A 19,054-nucleotide genomic window follows, 5' to 3' on the forward strand; every position below is an offset into this window, starting at 1 on the left:
GGATGAAAAAACTATATGGCCAGCCCAGATCGCATATTGTAGGCTGCAGAGGATAATACTAAATGCACAGTGATAAATAAAACACACTTCTATCGTAAGATGTGAAGCAGTCTTTAGATTCAGAAGGATTTCGGGAAATCTTTTCAGAACATCAAGAACCACTATAAGCTTTAAAGGACGGACGCCCAAGAAAGCCAGGCAGATAGGCAGTCTCTCTTAAAGGCAGCAGTTGTATCGGTACATGTGTGTTACTAGTTGTTTAGCAGCGTGCACACTTTATCTGTCAGCTTTAACTGCCATAAAGTTTTAATTTGTTGTTTTCAACAATAGAGACGTTCAACAAGAGGATTTTTCGTTAGAACTTCAAAGTGCCGGAAATCTGAAAATGTTTTTAAATTTTATGAAGTTCTAATGAAAAACTTTCAAGACAATGTTTCAGTTTGTTCCCAATAAACCGTGCAAGGAGCTACTTGAAATAATAGAAAAGGCAAGAAATGCTGGTTTATTTATAGCCACATAATATAAGCAAGCACACCCCCCTCTTAAAAGCCATGTCTTGCGTCACTCTTAGTGTTCCCTTCAAATATTAAGCATTTCAGATTTCAGGATAGATCTCACTTACTGTCCCTGCTGTATCGAGGATTTCAAGCATACATTGTTGACAGTCTACTTCCACTTGCTGAAAGACAAATAAAGGACAGATACCATTATAGCCTTAAGAGACAGGAGGAAGAGACTCAATTAATGCTTGCTCATAACCTCCTAGCAATAGGGGCATTTAAGCATTACAAACAACTAATGCACCACCTGTGTACACAAACAGTTAAGCTGCAGAGTTATGCACAAGTTACAGTCCATGAATTTATGCAAGTGTTGTGTACACAACTGTTGAGCTGTACAAATCAGCAGGATTTAGAAAAACAAACAAGAGTGTACACACAAACATTTGTACATATGTGCAGACAGCTTGTACTTGTGTACAGTGTACATGTGAACAAGCCTTACTGTGAGCTTTTCCACTGTACACATGGGGTTGCATTCAAAAGGATGGAACGTGGCAGGCAGGAGATAAAATACCTAAAGAGCAAGCAGTCCTTTCACTAGCCAGTATCTATTGTCTGCCATTAGGAATGCAGGAAGCTACTGACTTAGAGCACTGGTCCACTGAACTCGGTATTGCATATGAGTGTCAGAGGCTCTTCAAGATTTCAGGCAGAAATATTTCCTAACCCTATCTATCTGGAGATGCCCGAGAGTGAAACTGTGACCTTCTATATGTGCTCTGCCGCTGAACTATAATACCTAAATGGATGTCAAGCAAGTATTTAATTTTTAATAGAACAACACTGACATGTAATATGATCAAGAAAATATTTGTGTAGGTGTGCTTGTAATCTAGGAACACAGGAAGCTGCCTTATACTGAACCAGATCTTTGCTTCACCTAGCTCACTTTATCTATTGTGACTGGCAGGGCCTTCCAAAAAAGCTTTAGACAAGAGTCTTTTCCATCTGTAAAAGAGGTGATTGAAACTGGAATTTTTTGCATGCAATTATTATGGTTAAGTTAAAAGTATCCACAATGAAACTGCAGGGCAACAACAAAAATGTTATAATAAAAACACTACTTCATAGGGTTATTCAAAATGTTTGGCTTGTGATATATATCCTGCTATGAAATCGGAGTGAAGAGTTGAGTTGAACACTGTTGTTCTTGTTTTTTTAATGGAATTAAGCAAAAACCTTGGGGCTTTTCTCCAAAACTTATAAAATCCACAAATGCCAAGGAACTGCAAACACTGATTTAAAATACTTAGTTATAATTTATTAAATTTATTATGTTGCTTTTTTTAACAGGAAGTAGCTTAAAATTGACTCACACTTAGTTTGGCATTGTGAAATAAGGCTGCATGGCATTAGACCCGATTACCTAGAATGCTTTGGATGGTGTATCAGGCCCAGACTCAACTGGTGCTGACCACGTTTCTCTGACCTGGACTTAGTGATTGTGCTTTTTTAAAAATAAATAAATAAAAAGGAAATGCAACCACAGGGAGGCCCTCTCTGAATTGGGAATGTAGCATTCAGGGAGCAGGGGAAGATTCATCTTTCCCATGCTGCTTTCCCAACCCACGACCACCATAGAAACCATTTGACCCTGAAGGTACCAATTTTGGGGGAAACCAGCAATTTCTGGAGTAATTCTTGGTAGGAAAAAGACATAGGGAAAGGGCTGTCCCCAATTTACCATGCCACAGTCCACATCCAGATTTGGCCCTCTCTATATCAAAGACAAAACAAGCCCAAGACAAACCAGGGGTAGAGAGTCTGTGGTTCTCCATATGCTGTTGGACTACAACTGTTGTTGGCCATGCTGGCGTGGGCTGATGTAAACTGGAGTCCAACAACATCTGGAGGGCCCTAGGATAGACAATCATGTAATTATTCTCTTGGGAAGAATTAGCAACACACTATTAGGAATATGATCCTAATAATAGACTGATCGTGTTGTGGGAGGCCATGAATTCTACACCCAGAGGAAAAAAAACTGGGCGAGGGGAGTCTTAAAGTTACTGATCTGAGAGTGGGTGGAGAAAATCACAGCTTCATACTTTACCTTTCTGTAGGAGTCTTCTATTGTGGGGTCATATTTTTCAACAAAAATTCCCTGAACAAACTGTACAGTCTGGAAAGAAAAACAAGAAAGGGAAAAGAACACACAGAGAGGGTCAGACAGCTGCCTCCAACTGAAGTTATTCAACGGGCTAATCGCGTAAAGCATTTGCAAAGAACAGACATTTCGCTTGGTTCTCCCAATCTTATTCTCAAGCTGATGCCTAGTTATTGAAACAGGAAAATCAATGCAGGTAAAAGTACAGGTTTAAAAGGTAGTGCTTAACCCATAACTGATACTCAAACCTCATTTCAACAAATTTATGCAGATTTCAGGGTGAAAATGTCTCTTCTCCAGCTACTTATGAGACTGGTTTAAAGAAAAAGCTTCATGAAGCTAACTTTCTATAGGTTGGAGCAATCTGCATCATTTACCACAGTTTACATGGTAGTGCTAAACTGTGAAGTACCACACAACCCTGACCTGCTGCCTGGGGGTTGTCATTTGTCTCACTCATGGATAACTGCTACAGTCCACCTCTATTCCTCTCGCACTGAGCATATGCAGTAATATAAAACACCACAGAAACTCACATGGGATGCTATTTTTTAAAAGCTTTGCATTAAAGTGATTATGTGCACATATTTAAATGAAACAGGGCTGTTGCAGAAAAAGGGAGCAGAAAGTGTAGATTTTGCTCCCCAAACCTACTGGAAGAGCAATGAAAGAGGCAAGTACATGTAACAGGTCAATTTCACCAGGAAGCCACCAACTGAAGAAAAAGGCTCCCCTTGGCTGGCCTTGGTAGGTAGCATAACTTAATTGCTTACAACTGTCCCTAACCTAGGTAAGGATCCCCAATGTTATGCAGACGCTCCAGTGACACTAGGAAAGTCTTGGGAAGTCTCCAAAGGGCAGTAACATCCGGACGGACAAACCAGAAGACAGGATTGAAAAGCAAACGAGAAGTTAAGGCCGAAGGGCAATGAAATACTGCAGGGGCATGACAGAATTTAGGAAGACCTTGTTGCTCAACTGGAATAGCTAGTTCTCTTATATCCCTGCCTGTCCTGGCCAGAAGGTTCTTCACTGAGAAGTTGCTGCCTGCAGTTCAGTGGCCCACCAGCAGCTCATCCCAAAAGGCTTACAAACCAGGACCTGATTGTTACATGTGAACCAGGCTATACAATGTTGGTTCTAAACTAAAACCCAGTTACATGACTGAGCATGGGTAACAATTTCTGTGCTTCATATTCACAACCTGTTTAATTATATTTAAACATTTGTAGCACCATTGGGGGCGGGGGGAGGATGAGGTTCTAAACCAACTAATACCTGCGAGGCATTTAGCAAGACCAATGATGTAAATTGCATCAGCCTTTTGCAAATAAAGTGTTTTATTGTAACAATCCCTATTCCCCGCCCCCCGTAAGTTCACTAGGAGGTGAGCATCTGCTTTGCAGATTTGCCCAAGACCAGCATGCACACACAGGGTCTCAACCATTTTTGACTACTGAATGGGCTTTATTAGCTCTCAAGAATATTCTGCCCTTCTGTGGAATGTGATCAATTTTTGCAGTGTGTACACGTGCACTTGCAGGTATCAAATAGTTCCCTTTAAAAAAACATAACAGCCACCTTTTCTGCAGTGACTCGTGCAAATGTCTTTTCCAGCTACTGGCTCTAAGAAATCGCAAACAGCCTTTAAACAACAGCCTGTTTTGTTCAGGGTCAAAGCTGGGATTTTTCTCATGATGACAAGAAACACAAGCACTATAGCTCCTAATAAGTGGTTTCAGATTTTGAAAGGCCAGTTATCTGCAAAAGGCATCATTGTATTTGTGGGGTGGGGGAGTGCTGAATGCTCCAATGATTTCTTAACAAGGGAGAAAACAATTTTCTAGCTTTCATGTTCAACGGAGGAAGGGAGGCACCATTCAAAAGTCATTCTTTCAGCCTAGCACAACCTACACACAGCCTCCTAGAAAAAAGATCAAGGCATCTACGAATGCACAAAGCAATGTAAAGTCCATATATAAAGGTACCCCAGGATGATATTATTGATCCCAAACCTTTCAAACTGCAAAGGAGGTTAGGAGGGTGATGATTAGACCAAAATATGGTATGGAGACCTGATAGCTTTGCCTAAAGCCTATAATCTAAGGGCTTATCCAAATTTACCTTTATTCCGCTCTTTCTAGACAAAGTTTACTAGTTAAAGCTCCTTGTATGAGTGGCCTTTTTTTTTGCTCTGCAGCTTTCTCTGTGAAAACCTGCTCTTTAAAGCTCAATCAGAGCAAAAGTCAATCCGCAGAAAACCCAAAAGTCATTTATTGACAACGCAACACAGATTTCATTATTCTTGTTTCTTATATTCATTTCTCATTTTTTAACAAAATGTTTCAAAAGAGACCTACAGATTTGAATCTCATTTGCAAATCGTTAAAAAGCCACAGAGATCTCACTTACATTTTAAACACAGGAAGCTGCTAGGCTATATGTACAAAGACAGCCCTCCCTCAGTCTGCTAAATAAGAGTACATTATTTAACTACTCAGAACATTCTGTATTTCACATGCCCTTTAGGAGCAAACAAGTAATTTATCAATCACATCAGGTCTTTCAGATACTAAGGCAAAATAAAAATGCATATGAGAAAATAAAAGAGCCCCAAAGTACTTCAAACATTCGCTTATTGTAGCATAAGCATCTGGAAGCAGGAATTTGTTATTTGTACAGCACCATCGGCACAAATGGTGATTTACAGAGTGGAAGTAACACTGGTCTCCCACCTCAAGGAGCTTGCAATTTTTAAAAATTGGCAGAGGGAAACAAAAAAGGGAAAGGAAGGTGTGAACAAGGGCATAATATATGATTACTTCAGTTTTGTTTTTTGTTTTTTTTAATAGATATTTATTAAAGTTTCAAATTGTTTTATAAAAACAATACAAAACAACGATACAAACAAACACAAACAAAAAACAAATATAATTTCATTCTCTTATTTTCTTATACCTTACTTCCCCGACTTCCTCATACCTCCCCTTTCTGTATTCCAATTTCTAATTATTAATTCAGCAAATCCTCTCCCTTATTTTCCATTTAGTTTTTAACCTTTCTTTTCTATTTACTTAAACCATTACCGCTGGAAACCACATAATTTCTAAACCAACGTCATTCTAGCATTCATTAATTTTGCAATGTTTCCTAAGATAGTCCTTAAATTTCTTCCAATCTTCTTCCGCTGTCTCTCTTCCCTGGTCTCGGATTCTGTCAGTCATTTCTGCCAGTCCCATATAGTCTATCACCTTCATCTGCCATTCTTCCAAGGTGGGTAGATCTTGTGTCTTTCAATACTTTGCGATGAGTATTCTTGCAGCTGTTGTAGCATACATTAAGAATGTTCTATCCTTCTTTGACACCAATTGGCCGACCATACCCAGGAGAAAGGCCTCTGGTTTCTTCAGGAAGGTATATTTAAATACCTTTTTCATTTCATTATATATCATTTCCCAGAAAGCCTTAATCTTTGGGCATGTCCACCAAAGGTGAAAGAATGTACCTTCAGTCTCTTTACATTTCCAACATTTATTATCAGATAAGTGGTAATTTTTTGCAAGTTTGACTGGGGTCATGTACCACCTATAAATCATTTTCATAAAATTCTCTCTTAGGGCATTACATGCCGTAAATTTCATACCAGTGGTCCACAACTTTTCCCAGTCAGCAAACATAATGTTATGACCAATATCTTGTGCCCACTTAATCATGGCGGATTTCACCATTTCATCCTGCGTATTCCATTTCAACAGCAAGTTATACATTTTTGACAAATTCTTAGTATTGGGTTCTAATAATTCTGTTTCCAATTTTGATTTTTCCACCTGGAAGCCAATTTTCCTGTCCAACTTGTAAACCTCCATTATTTGATAATAATGAAGCCAGTCTCGCACTTTATCTTTTAATTTCTCAAAACTCTGCAATTTCAATTTGTCCCCTTCTTGTTCCAAAATTTCCCAATATTTCGGCCATTTGGACTCCATATTGAGCCTTTTCACAGCCTTTGCCTCCATTGCCTCCTTGGGGTTTTGTTTTCCAGCAAGTCTTTATATTTAATCCAGACATTATATAATGCTTTCCTGACAATATGATTTTTAAAAGCTTTATGAGCTTTAACCTTGTCATACCATAAATATGCATGCCACCCAAAAATATTGTTAAAACCTTCTAAGTCCAAAATGTCTGTGTTCTCAAGAAGCAGCCAGTCCTTCAAACAGCAGAAAGCTGCTGATTCATAGTAAAGTTTAAAGTCTGGCAGGGCAAATCCCCCCCTTTCCTTTGCATCAGTTAAAATCTTAAATTTTATTCTGGGTTTCTTGCCCTGCCAGACAAATTTAGAAATATCTTTCTGCCACTTCTTGAAACAGTCCATCTTGTCCACAATTTGCAATGTTTGGAACAAAAACAACATTCTAGGCAATACATTCATCTTTGATTACTTCAGTTTTACATACATAGGGTTGTAGTCAACTAATTTGTGGCAATAAAAACCAGCGCAAGGAATCCTGTTAATGCAATGGGACTTAAACCTGTTTCCTCCCACCACACCCTCCCCAAATCTGCTCCAGAGGTTCAGAAGAACCCCCAGAACTGTGTGCAGGGGGAGGAGAGGAAATATTGCTCTTCCAGGCATGCAGAAAACCTTGCCCGGAGAGAACAATCTCATTAGCGCTAGAATGAATGCAACCCATAGTTCAGTTGCATGCAGCTACTTCAAATGCATGTATAGGAACCAGGGATAACAGGAAGCTAATTGTCAGTCAAGATCTTCTCCAAGCACTCCTGGCCCTCAGAGGTTATATAGGGGCAGACTGAAGACAGGGTCCTCAAGGTGGCAGCGCCCAAATTATGGGACTGCTTGCTCTTAAATTTTCAACCAGTGCCTTCTTTGTTATAAGTTTATTCTTTTATATCAAGACTTACTTGTTTGTCCTAATGTAGAAAAACAGGAAGGCATTGCTGGCCTATTATCATCAAGAATATATAGGCATAAACACGACCTCAGAAATGCCAATACTCAGGAAATGGGCAGAGAATATTTTAATCTCTCAGGTCACACTATTGTTTACCTGAGCATAAGAGACATTATTGAACGAGGGTATACCTGCCTACTTCAGAATGAAAATGCTGAATTGCAAAATGTCGAGAAGTTCATTTTTGTCATCTCTGGCATGGACAGGTGTTAATAAAACAAGCATACTGACATTGGTGATGTCATTATCAGCTACTGGTGTTGTTAATGGCTAGACTATTTAATGGCACTGTGTTTTGCATTGCTCTGCATTTCCCGCTCACCTGACCATTTACATTTTCTCTCTACGTCTATGTGCATATGTACATGCCAGCTGAGAATAACACTTTAAGCATCTGATCAAGTGGTCCTTGATCCATGGAAGCTTATGTTATAATAAACATTAGGATTCTAAAGGATTCTTTGTGGGTTGGCGGCAACAGACCAACATGGCTACTGGAATTGCACAGAATGTCTTCCTGAATTAAAATAAATGACAAGATATGTAAAGCTTTGCCCAGCAAAACATTCTATTTCCCCTGAAGATTAAGCAAAACCTACCACTAATAAAGGATGTCCTTATTCAGCATACTAATCAAAGCAACTATCAAGTCAGCTTCTCATTAAGAAGCTTGATATCACAGTGCAGGATTCCAACCTTGGCTGCAGAAAAACCAAGGACACTTCACCAGCCATGGTGAATGACACAACCAGAAGCAACAAAAACTTGCAGGTAAATAATCAAGCGTAGCTTTAAGGCAGAGCATCTGTGATTAAGTAAGTTCTTATGCAAAATACTCAACTTGAGTACATAGTGCTTTGCCACACCAGTGGAAACAGTGAACACTGAACACCATAAGCATCTGCCTTGTCCTGCCCAACACATCTGCATTGTACAGATATGTACAGATAGGGAAGAAATTCAGTTCGGTCTGCGCAGACCAAAACACAGCCTTAAAAAAAAAATGCACTTTTCCAAATTTTGCAGTGTAATTGTTCAGCAAAGTAATGTGTACAAAAATGCATGCAATGGGGGCAAAGTGTGCTTTAAAATGCATATATTAGTGAAAATTTACAAAAATGCATTATATAGGGGAAATTGCTTTGCAAAAATGTATATATTAGGCAAAATTGCACCGAAAATGGGCATATTCATGAAGACTTTCATTTTAATTGCAAATTGATGTGGAAATGTGAACATTTGGAGATATGACAGACTGAGAGAAACCAAAATCTTCTACGAATTGACAGCTACACAAACATAAGCTGTTGTCAATTATTGGTTTCCCAATACCTTCCTACCAGGTAAGCTGTTGTCATAGCAACCTTCACCTCATTTAACTGGTTCTTAGTCCTGACTGCCTTAACCTCCACTGCCCTCAGTTCAGTTGGAGACAGTAATAATGATTTCTTATTTCTATATCCAATAATTACTCATCCCAACAGGAAGAAGATATTGTTGGCAGGCGAAGGCTTATATCATATTGGAATATGCAATTGTGAATGAGCCCCTGGTGTTATGGCTAGCATTATTAGGTCTTATTCCAACATTGCCAAAACAGATTTCAGCAAAATCCAAGTATTGCAGGACAAGCACAGCAAAGAAAGAGACAGAACATCACTTGTCATCTAGAGTTGGAAGGGACCAGGAGGATCATCTAGTCCAACCCCCTGCAGTGCAAGGATATTTCACCCAACATAAGGCTTGAACCCATAACCCTGAGATTAAGAGTCTCACCAACTGAGCTATCCAGTTGCCAGATAAAGGCATTCCAACCTATCAATGGATGGCAGCCCATTTGGGCAAATCAAATCATATTATAGGACTTAGACGGTACATCTGTATTTCCTTACCAACAACCCCTACTCAATCTAAACTAGCCACTCACCACCATCAACTGACCACCCAGGGGCAAACCCTGGGTTTCAGCTCTGTCCTCACAAAGAACTCCATTACCCATCATTCTCATGTATCCACTTTATAGCATCAACTACCAACTACAGTGGTACCTCGGGTTACATACGCTTCAGGTTACATACTCTTCTGGTTACAGACTCCGCTAACCCAGAAATAGTGCTTCAGGTTAAGAACTTTGCTTCAGGATAAGAACAGAAATCGGGCTCTGGCGGCGCGGCAGCAGCAGGAGGCCCCATTAGCTAAAGTGGTGCTTCAGGTTACGAACAGTTTCAGGTTAAGAACGCACCTACGGAACGAATTAAGTACTTAACCCGAGGTACCACTGTATACTCTTCTTCTGTTTAGAACAACCTCCTATCTCTCTAAATTAGTAAATAATTTTTTACAATCAGGCATTGCCGTTTTTAATGCTCATAAACCAGTTAGTGAAAGTCAGGATATACGGAAGCTGACCACAAAGAGAACATCTTTCAGAAAATATCTTAGAGGCAGGCTGGTGCACAGAAATCTGATAGACTTAATGCTACTCTTCGCACTGTTTTGTTTAGACTCCCCCTATACGTTTAGTGTGTATGCCTATATAGACACACACAAGTTCTGTAACTTGATGCTTCTATTATGATGACCTTTTCATAGTAGGTGTTATGTGTAAGATTATATTTGACAGGCACACATGTGACAACTGAGGAGAAGCACTTCAGACATCAGATGAAGAGGGTTTTTAATTCAGAGGAGCTTATTATTTATTCAAAAGACACTTTCAAATTGAATCGTACTCATTTTATGTTTGGGAAAGTGCATAGACGGGAATGTGGGTTTCAAACTGTGGTTGCCAACTCGGGAATGGACTTTTGGTTCACTACATTTGCTATCCCATATAGGAAGTGCAATAAATCAAACTCCTTTTCTAAGTCAGCAACCACAGTTCCACATTCCTGTCAGAACTTTCCAGGAGCACCTTGAATTTCTATGGATTCTGCATGAAATGCTTGACCAAGAGTAATGTGAAGACACAAACGAGATCATCCTCCCACCAACTCAGTTAGCCAGGAGTGCTGCAACATTCCGAAGATTATCAAAGACCTTTATTCGTATTGCTTTACAGTTTGAATTTTGCTGTTAAGAGTACAGAGGAAAGTGTTGTACAATTTTATATATTTCTGTCCATCATCTCACTATTACCCGCCCTGCAAAAATAGCAAAGGAGAACATCTTGCTCCAGAACCACCCAGCAAGACCACAGCTATTAAGTGGCCAAATTGGCTTTGCTCACTTGCTTTGTCACCATAGCATAAGTCATTTTGGGGAAAGACGTACGTGCTCATTAGGTGTAAGTTGTTCTTTCATTCTGGTTTTATTATTTTAAAGCATATTGTGGGCATCCACTAAAAATGGCATCCCCGTCCTGGCATGGCAGTTTTTAGTCTGCATGTCTATTTCAATGTCACAGAGAATGGCAAACCATCAGCCACAGAATGCTACAAGAACCTACACCACATGGAATTCATTGCGTCTCTGAAGCCCAGCTCCCCACACGTCTCACTTTATTTAAGGCTGCTTAAAAACAGGAGAAGAGCAAACACGGAGGAACAGTAATTTGAAGGCGTCTAATTTAAAATAGCCAGCAATGTTTACCAGCATCTAAAAATGTGGTATTTTTAAACTTTCTACAATAGTTCAGCTCCAGCAATTCAGACACAGTTAGCCAGAGCACAAGTTGCAAAGTCTAGAAAGCTACAGTGCTGTGACTACACTACAAAGCTAAATAAAAGTGTATTCCAAGCGAAACTCATAACCTCTCCAGAATCCTAGAGATCAGCACTTAATCAGAATCTGTTTTTCCACTATGTTGTGTAATAAAAAGGAGCCTGAACACCATGGCCAGTTGTTGAACAAGCTCTCAGCAGAAGTCCTAATCCTTTCTTGTGCCACATAATCAAGGCCCATCCCTATTCCCAAGGTGACTGTTTTACAAAGCCCAACACTGTACGTTATGTGGAGTAACGTATAGCAAAATGTACACATTTTATAAAAAAATGCAGACATAGACAAACTGACCTAAACTAGGGATAGCCAACTGGTTTCTTCTGGGCCAGTTGCAAGCCACAGCCCAATTTTATTTGGTCCTGATGCCCCTCCCTGATTTTAATCAAGGCCTGCTGAGAGGTTTGTATAAAATTTCACTTGCGAGGAAAAGTAGTAAAATCTCAACTTTCAAGGCACTGTAGATATCCCTTGGATGCTATATGCGTTATCTACATCTATATGCGTTTGTAATGCTATATCTGAACATATGTACATCGTAATTTAGATGTCATTGCTGCTAGACAACACAAAATATTTACGGAGACAATCTCATGAGGGTATCAGCTTGTACAGAACAACACACGTTTTAGTTCCCCAGAGCACTTTAGAGAATAAAGTAACCCCCTAGTAAATGGAAGTTGGAAATCCCTCACCTAAATAGTCTAATCACAGATTGCAGGGTTTACTGGCTGCAGAATTCAAAGAAACCCTCCCAGTCACTGCCGCCCTTAACTCTAGAATTCCCCAACATCAAGCTCAGGCCAGCTTTTTCCTCCTATACTTACACCTAGTAAAAGTCATTGATTTCTTTGCTTTGTATGTTGAATGCAAATTATTAATTATGGCATTAACAACCAGGGTCAAGCATTTCAAGACTGCTTTTTTGATAATATTATTTGTATGATTATGGTCATGACGATTAAAAAAAATCAAGACTCAACTCACCAAAGCAGACTTCCCAACGCCACCTGAGCCAAGGACCACTAGCTTGTATTCACGCATGATGTGGTCTATTCAAATACTGACAGTCTGGAAAGGAAAGAAAAGGAGTAATGGAGTTATGGTCATCAAGTGAAATAATGCACAAGGGATAGTAATGAAACAAACCGCTTCTGAATCTTCACATTCAGGCCTATTAACAGAGGTATATAGTGGCCAATGACAGACAAGTGTGATGTGGCTATTCCTTCTGCTAAACTTGATAACTCCTAAGAGACTCAATGAGGTCCACAAGTCTAGACTGGACCTGGTAGCCAGCCTTTATTATTTATAGTTGCCCCACTGCTATCTCTCACCTGTTTGCTAACTGACATAGAAGATTCAATATGTGTGGAGGGCTACCTGTGTCTGAATTGCTGGGGTTGGCAAGGACAGCTTTTTACCTTCTGCAAGGCTCTGTAGATGTGAGAGGCCTAAAGAAAGGCTCTCCACCCAGGTACAAAGAGTGAGGTAGCCTTCTCTCCTCTGAGCTTTCTTGATTCAATGAGAACTAATAGGAGGAGTGGCTTCTATCTCATAAACATTCACCAGAAGCAACTTATGACTACAACTGTGAATCTGTAGATGTGTAGAGAGCAAGCAGTATGAGCACTCACAGGTTTTAAACTCCAAGCTGCTGGTGTTGGGAGCCAAATGGGTCAAACCCTGGCTTCTCTAAGAACATCATAGATCTTTATCTTGCCCCTCAAGAACAGATGGAGGCATTAACAAAACAAAACTCATTTTAAAAGCAAACAAATCATCAAACCACAGCAGGATGATTGAAAAATGTGTTGCAGTTTCCAGGCACAGTAAACATTGCATGGCAATACAAAACAAAAAACCACCACCACCATTCTCATGTCATACTGTTGTTTTAGTCGATATGTTCTCTTTGAAAGATGTTATTTTATGAGCAAATATTACGATAGTAAATATTAAATAAACATAGTAAAAAGTGACTTCAGAAGCAGAGAATCTGATAAAGGATCGCCTGTATATTCTACAATTCAACTTGCATCAACTTGCTTAGCAGAATACTTAATTCCTTGTTCCAAGTATTTTATTACTTTTTGTGTAAGTAAAAACATGTAACAGGCTTATACAACACACATAAAATAACCCAGGTTTCCGCCCGTACAGCTGGTTTATGAACATACAGCTGGTTTATAACAATCAAACAAGACAAAGTCAAAGAAACGAAGGAGGAAAAAAATGGAGTAAAAATCTAAGAAAAATATAATGCCTCCCACTTGTGGTCCACTGTGCCACATTTAATGAAAGGGTGGGGAAGGAGAGGGAGAGGGAGAGGGAGGGGGGGTGTGTGTGTGTGTGAGAGAGAGAGAGAGAGAGAGAGAGAGAGAGGAAGAGTGTATGTATGTATGTATTTACAGTGGACGCTCAGGTTGCGAACATGATCCGTGCGGAAGGCACGTTCGCAACCCGTCTGCGCACGTGCGGGTTGCAATTTGGCGCTTCTGTGCATGTGCCGAAACTCGGAAGTAACCTGTTCCGGTACTGCTGGGTTCAGCGCGGTGCGCAACCCGAAAACACACATACTGAAGCATCTGTAACCCGAGGTAGGACTGTAATCTGGGGCACCCAGAAAGAAGCAGTTTGATATATATAGTAGAAAGTAAGTTTTCCAGTTTTTAAATATTATTATTACTATTTTATAAACTATGCCTTAGTGGCAAAATTGTTTCAAAACTTCATTGAATAAAGGAAAACAGACTGAACTAGTGATAGGTGAAGCACACATTCTCCAGCTCAATTTAGAACTGGACAAAATTAAACAATTTTCATATTTCATTCATATGAAAAATCTCATCTATTTCTGAGATCAATTATGCATTCATTTGTGGTCCTACCAAGTGCGCAATGCCACAGTGAGTGTGATGGAACAATTCCCTCCAGGTCCAGCATCCTCATTTTATCTAGCTGCTGTGGCAAAGTTTTCTGCCAAGCAACACAATGTGTAAGGGGGTCCCCACCCCGGTTCCTGGTTTGTGGGGGGGGGGGGTCAGTGCTGGAGGTAGACCTGCCTGCTGTCTCTGTCAGGGAAGGGAAGGGAAGGGAAAAGGAAAGGAAAGGCCAGGCAAGTAGAGGTGGATGAACAAGTTGCAAACTGCTGAGATTTATATCAAGATTTGGCCAAAACCAATTTAATGAGACCGAATTTAAAGATTTTTTCTATTGATTAGAAGCTTTTAACTGTTCCCCTCCCCCAGAAGTTTTAATTGTATTGTTTTAGTGTTCATATGTTTTCCCTGGTTCCTTTGGAAGAAGATTGTTATCATTTATTTATTTAGATTTATATACCACACTTCATCACAAGATCTCAGTGTGGTTCACAGAAGATGTGCGATATAAATATAATGAGACTGAAAGGAGATATGATAGCCATCTTCAAATATCTAAAGGGCTGTCACATGGAAGACGGAGCAAGCTTGTTTTCTCCTGCTCTGGAGGATAGGACTTGAACCAATGGATTCAAGTTCAAGAAAGGAGATTCCAACACAAAACTGGAAATAACTTTCTGTCGGTAAGAACTGTTCGACAGTGGAACAGACTCCCATGAGAGGTGGTGGGCATCTGTTGAGATGCTTTCGTTGAGATTCCTGCATTGCAGGGGGTTCGACTAGATAACCCTTGGTGTCCCTTCCAACTCTACAATTCTATGATTCTATAAGTAAATAAATAAATCTGAGCTTGGGAGAGAAATGGGCAGTACAAAGCACAGAGGCTGTGAAAGGAACTAAACTAAGAAACCTGCTCTGTCCTCTGATACTCCTGAGCTTCATTAAGCCACACAGAGAACTAATACAAAAATATCTTTTCCCTCTTAGATGATGTCAAATATTATCAAACTCAATTCTGGTGGGTGGATTAAACTTTGTAACAGTGACAAATAAATGCAGCTAGATGCATTTATGAACTCTGGCAAACAAGACCCTCCTTAAAATTCCACTAAACGCATTAATACCTGCTTATGCAATTTATCTTTTCACACTCAGCTGCACAGAAGTATGTACAATTAAGCAAGAAAATTATAGTGGCAAGTTGCAGGAGACTGAGATTGCTTTCCCATCCCCGATAGGGAATGATTTAGGTCAATATTTTCTCCCTGTAAAAGGTCAGGCCTCACTTGCCATTGCCAACTGAGAAACCTTTCTGCTCCTCAACGCAATGTCTGTGCCTTTTTATGGAAATCTCTCCAGTCACTAAGCTGCACCAGAAAACCTTTCATTCTCTTCAAGATTACTCGACAAATAAGGAAAATGACAAAACCAACGATAAACATTTTAACAGTGTTTACATTATAAACCAGCCTTCGCTGCCCCAACAACTGAGCCCAGCCAAGCCATGACATCACTTTCTCATTCTTTTTTTTTTTCAGTCCTCCCCAAGATAGCCCTGCTCCCAAGTAAGGATTCAGAAAAGCAAAAGCTATGGGATCAGAGCAGCCTAATTCTTTTGGAGAAATCACAATCCAACTTTGCCATTAGATTTATGAGTTTCCCCAACCATAACTCTTACTCTTGCTGTTATCCTCAGAAGTACAACACGAGAGGAAAATGATCTAGTTAACTATATAAGTAAGAAAAGTGTATAGTTATGTGCACAAGACCATTTTTGACTGTTGTGATGCTAATCTGCTCTGATTAAGTTCCATCAGAGGTAGTTGTGTGCTCATGTGAAACACTAAAGGTAAAGGGACCCCTGACCGTTAGGTCCAGTCGCAGACGACTCTGGGGTTGCGGCGCTCATCTTGCTTTATTAGCCGAGGGAGCCGGCATACAGCTTCCGGGTCATGTGGCCAGCATGACTAAGCTGCTTCTGGCTGCACACGGAAACACCGTTTACCTTCCCACCAGAGCAGTTCCTATTTATCTACTTGCACTTTGATGTGCTTTCGAACTGCTAGGTTGGCAGGAATGTGAAACAGTAGCCAATAGCAATGGTAGAAGACAAAGCAGTTATTACCACAGGCAGCAGAAAAGCCAAGGTGTTTAGGCTTTTAGCAGGAGTAACAGGACATCCATCCTTCCAGCACTGGTACCTAAGCATGGATATTTCTGTTTGGGGAGGGGACAAATACGACGCTGTGTGTTTCTATAGCCAACAAGAAAATAATCACTACTACAGCTTCCCTATATAAGGCTGCACATCTGAACCAGCTGTTATCGCAAGATGCCTTTGGTTGAAATTGAATGAAGGGAAGAGCTGGAATGTACTCAGTGCCCCTCAGTCACATGCCTATGTTCAATGAGGAAGGTCTTAAGTGGGGAGACTGTTCTACATATGTAGGCTCCCTGACTATGCAGGGTTCTAAATCCTCACACCTCGAAGATGCTACCTGCTTCAGGGCTCCCAACACCACCACCACCATTAGTAGAGGGTACTAGGGCTGGACACCATTTTGTGCAACACCATTTTTCCTTCTCATATGAGTGAATGCCTAAATACCACTAGCGTATTTGCTCCAGTAGTGGAAAGGAGTATCTCTTCATTAATCCTTAGTGATTTCCACCATTAAGCTAAGTGTCGAATACTCGATACAACAGGTACACTTTCTGGATATGTTGGTACAATGGTGTGAGGGATGCTTCACTGGGCATTGCACAGCATACTTTTATGTTTCCAGCTTACCTCCCGGAGCCTGCCACTGTCTGCAGCGAAGCCCTGCAATGCATTTGCCCAGTTTTGGACAGTGATCCTACTCTCAGCACAAGCCTGGGGTAGCAGGCTTAACTTTGCTTACTGCCTCCCAATGTGAAGCAGAGACTCACCAGCAACACCTAATGGGAAACGCAAAGCGCTCGGCTGGTAAGAATTTCAGAACGGGAGGGTTCAGAATCCATTTATGCTAAGTAAATCTGGCAAGTCCTCCTCTAATCCAGGTGTCATATAGACAAACCAGCAATTCCTTAATTACGGCTCCACATCCACTCTACCCATTTACCTGCCATCTTACCCTACATTTTCTCCCAAGGTATCTTGTCGGACCATAATCTCCATAGACAAGGAAATAGGATGAAGAGCAGAGGACACCAACTTCACCAGAGGAACAAAGTCACATCCCCTTTGCAAAGGGAATATGCTCCTCACATGCCCAGAGGCACTCAGCTCTAGCTATCAAATGTGCAAATTCGCCCTCTATGACTGCACCATTAATTGTGGTAGAACAGACAGGTATTCTTTTGTCAAAAACACACAACCTTTCAAAACAACATTCGCTATTATGTTAGATATATGTTTCACTCCACTATAATTAGTGCCTTTCTTGGGTGCAGGAAAATGAGTCTTGCAGAGAAAGTTAAGACAAATCTTTAGGTTTTTTAATGCTGCTTTTCCATGGAAAATCATGCCCAAAGCGGCTCACAAAATTGGGAAAGTTCACATGAGAAAAACAGCAATGTTTTAAGGTACGGTAATTCACTAATCAAAAGGGTACATCTTCAAATTTTGAGCAAAATAGTTATACAAATATGAGGCCAATCAAAACATCTTGTATTAATAAATATACATTGCAATTAAGCAACAAATCAAACCATTTTTACTAAGATCTAAGAGGAATGTAAAACCAAAATCCAGCTAGCAGCAAAGGTATAGGTAGGACCAAGTACTATGGAGGCATAGTATCTAGCATGCACCAGGTGGTGTTCAAAGCAGCCCATAATAAGCAAGCATGATGAAGGTGAATCTGGCTTCAAGTGAGAGCAGCTGCTCTAAGGTCTCTAGAAACATTTGTGACAACGGGTGGCTTTCTCCTCCTGGTTTTCTTAATCTACACCCATGTGCTGCTGTTGCAAGAGTGGGGTTTCTTCAAAAAAAAAGCTTGATGCCTGGGCTAGGCAACCCAGCTACCAAATTCTAGGAGGTCAAATCCAATCTATTCCTGGTAACAGTTCGCTGTGGTTGTTCCTATAGATGTGTGCAGACTAATAATGGCCACAAATGAAATCACTCAAGTGTTTCACTGGTGTTCTAGTATGTGTGTCATTTAGTTAGTAGGTCAGGAGGAGGATAACAATTCTCTTCTTGTGCAGGCATTTGAGTCAACTGTTCTGCCAATTACTCTGCTGGCTGGCAGCTATGGAAAGAGTGCTGAAGTTCTGAACAATGACCACATTGGTTTTTCTTGAAAGAATGGGTTGCAAAAGAATCTTCTGAATAGCTGTCTGTCTAGTTTGACACTCTGGTATACAAGATATAGTATTGGGGGACGGGAAATTGGGGAGGGCCCTCTCCAGACCAGCAATATACTAAGGTGAAATTGTGTCACACATCTATTAATTCAGTCTGGTCCTTGGTTTTTTGTTTTTTAAATGAGACAAATACCCAAGCAGATATTTATTGAAAAGAATTATGCTACTATTTATATGAGTGACTTTTACTGCTATACTAACCTAGCCATTTTTCTTTTCTTTTCAAGGAACTGCCACATTTGCTCACTAATAGAGGGTTTTGATGCAAGCTTTGCTGTAAAAAATCTATGTGACAAAACACATCTGCAGAAATCAGAGGAGCCAACAGCAATTTACTAAATAGGAATGAGAAGAGCTCCCAAACATTAGATTGCCAAAGGCTAACTAGAGGGCAAGGCGGAGGACAGGGCCCAAACAAGTCTGAAACTAGTTCTGTGTACCCAGAGGTTTTTGCCT

General features: G+C 40.3%; 1 protein-coding gene across 5 annotated transcripts in view; it reads right to left on the reverse strand.

Moving 5' to 3' along the window:
• The window catches only part of RAP1A (RAP1A, member of RAS oncogene family), an 89,567-nt gene that overhangs the window by 13,058 nt on the left and 57,455 nt on the right, over positions 1–19,054 (reverse strand). For all 5 annotated transcript variants that reach the window (XM_083745452.1, XM_083745453.1, XM_083745456.1 and 2 more), the window contains exons 3-5: positions 12,354–12,437; positions 2,617–2,685; positions 623–679 (exon numbers count right to left, since the gene is read on the reverse strand). In XM_083745452.1, the coding sequence (XP_083601578.1) occupies positions 623–679; positions 2,617–2,685; positions 12,354–12,410 (183 nt within the window). In that variant the 5' untranslated portion in view covers positions 12,411–12,437. The remainder of the gene's footprint in view (positions 1–622; positions 680–2,616; positions 2,686–12,353; positions 12,438–19,054) is intronic.

The sequence above is a fragment of the Podarcis gaigeae genome (genome assembly GCF_964106915.1).
Source record: "Podarcis gaigeae genome assembly, chromosome: 6".
In the NCBI taxonomy this organism is placed as follows: Eukaryota; Metazoa; Chordata; class Lepidosauria; order Squamata; family Lacertidae; genus Podarcis; species Podarcis gaigeae.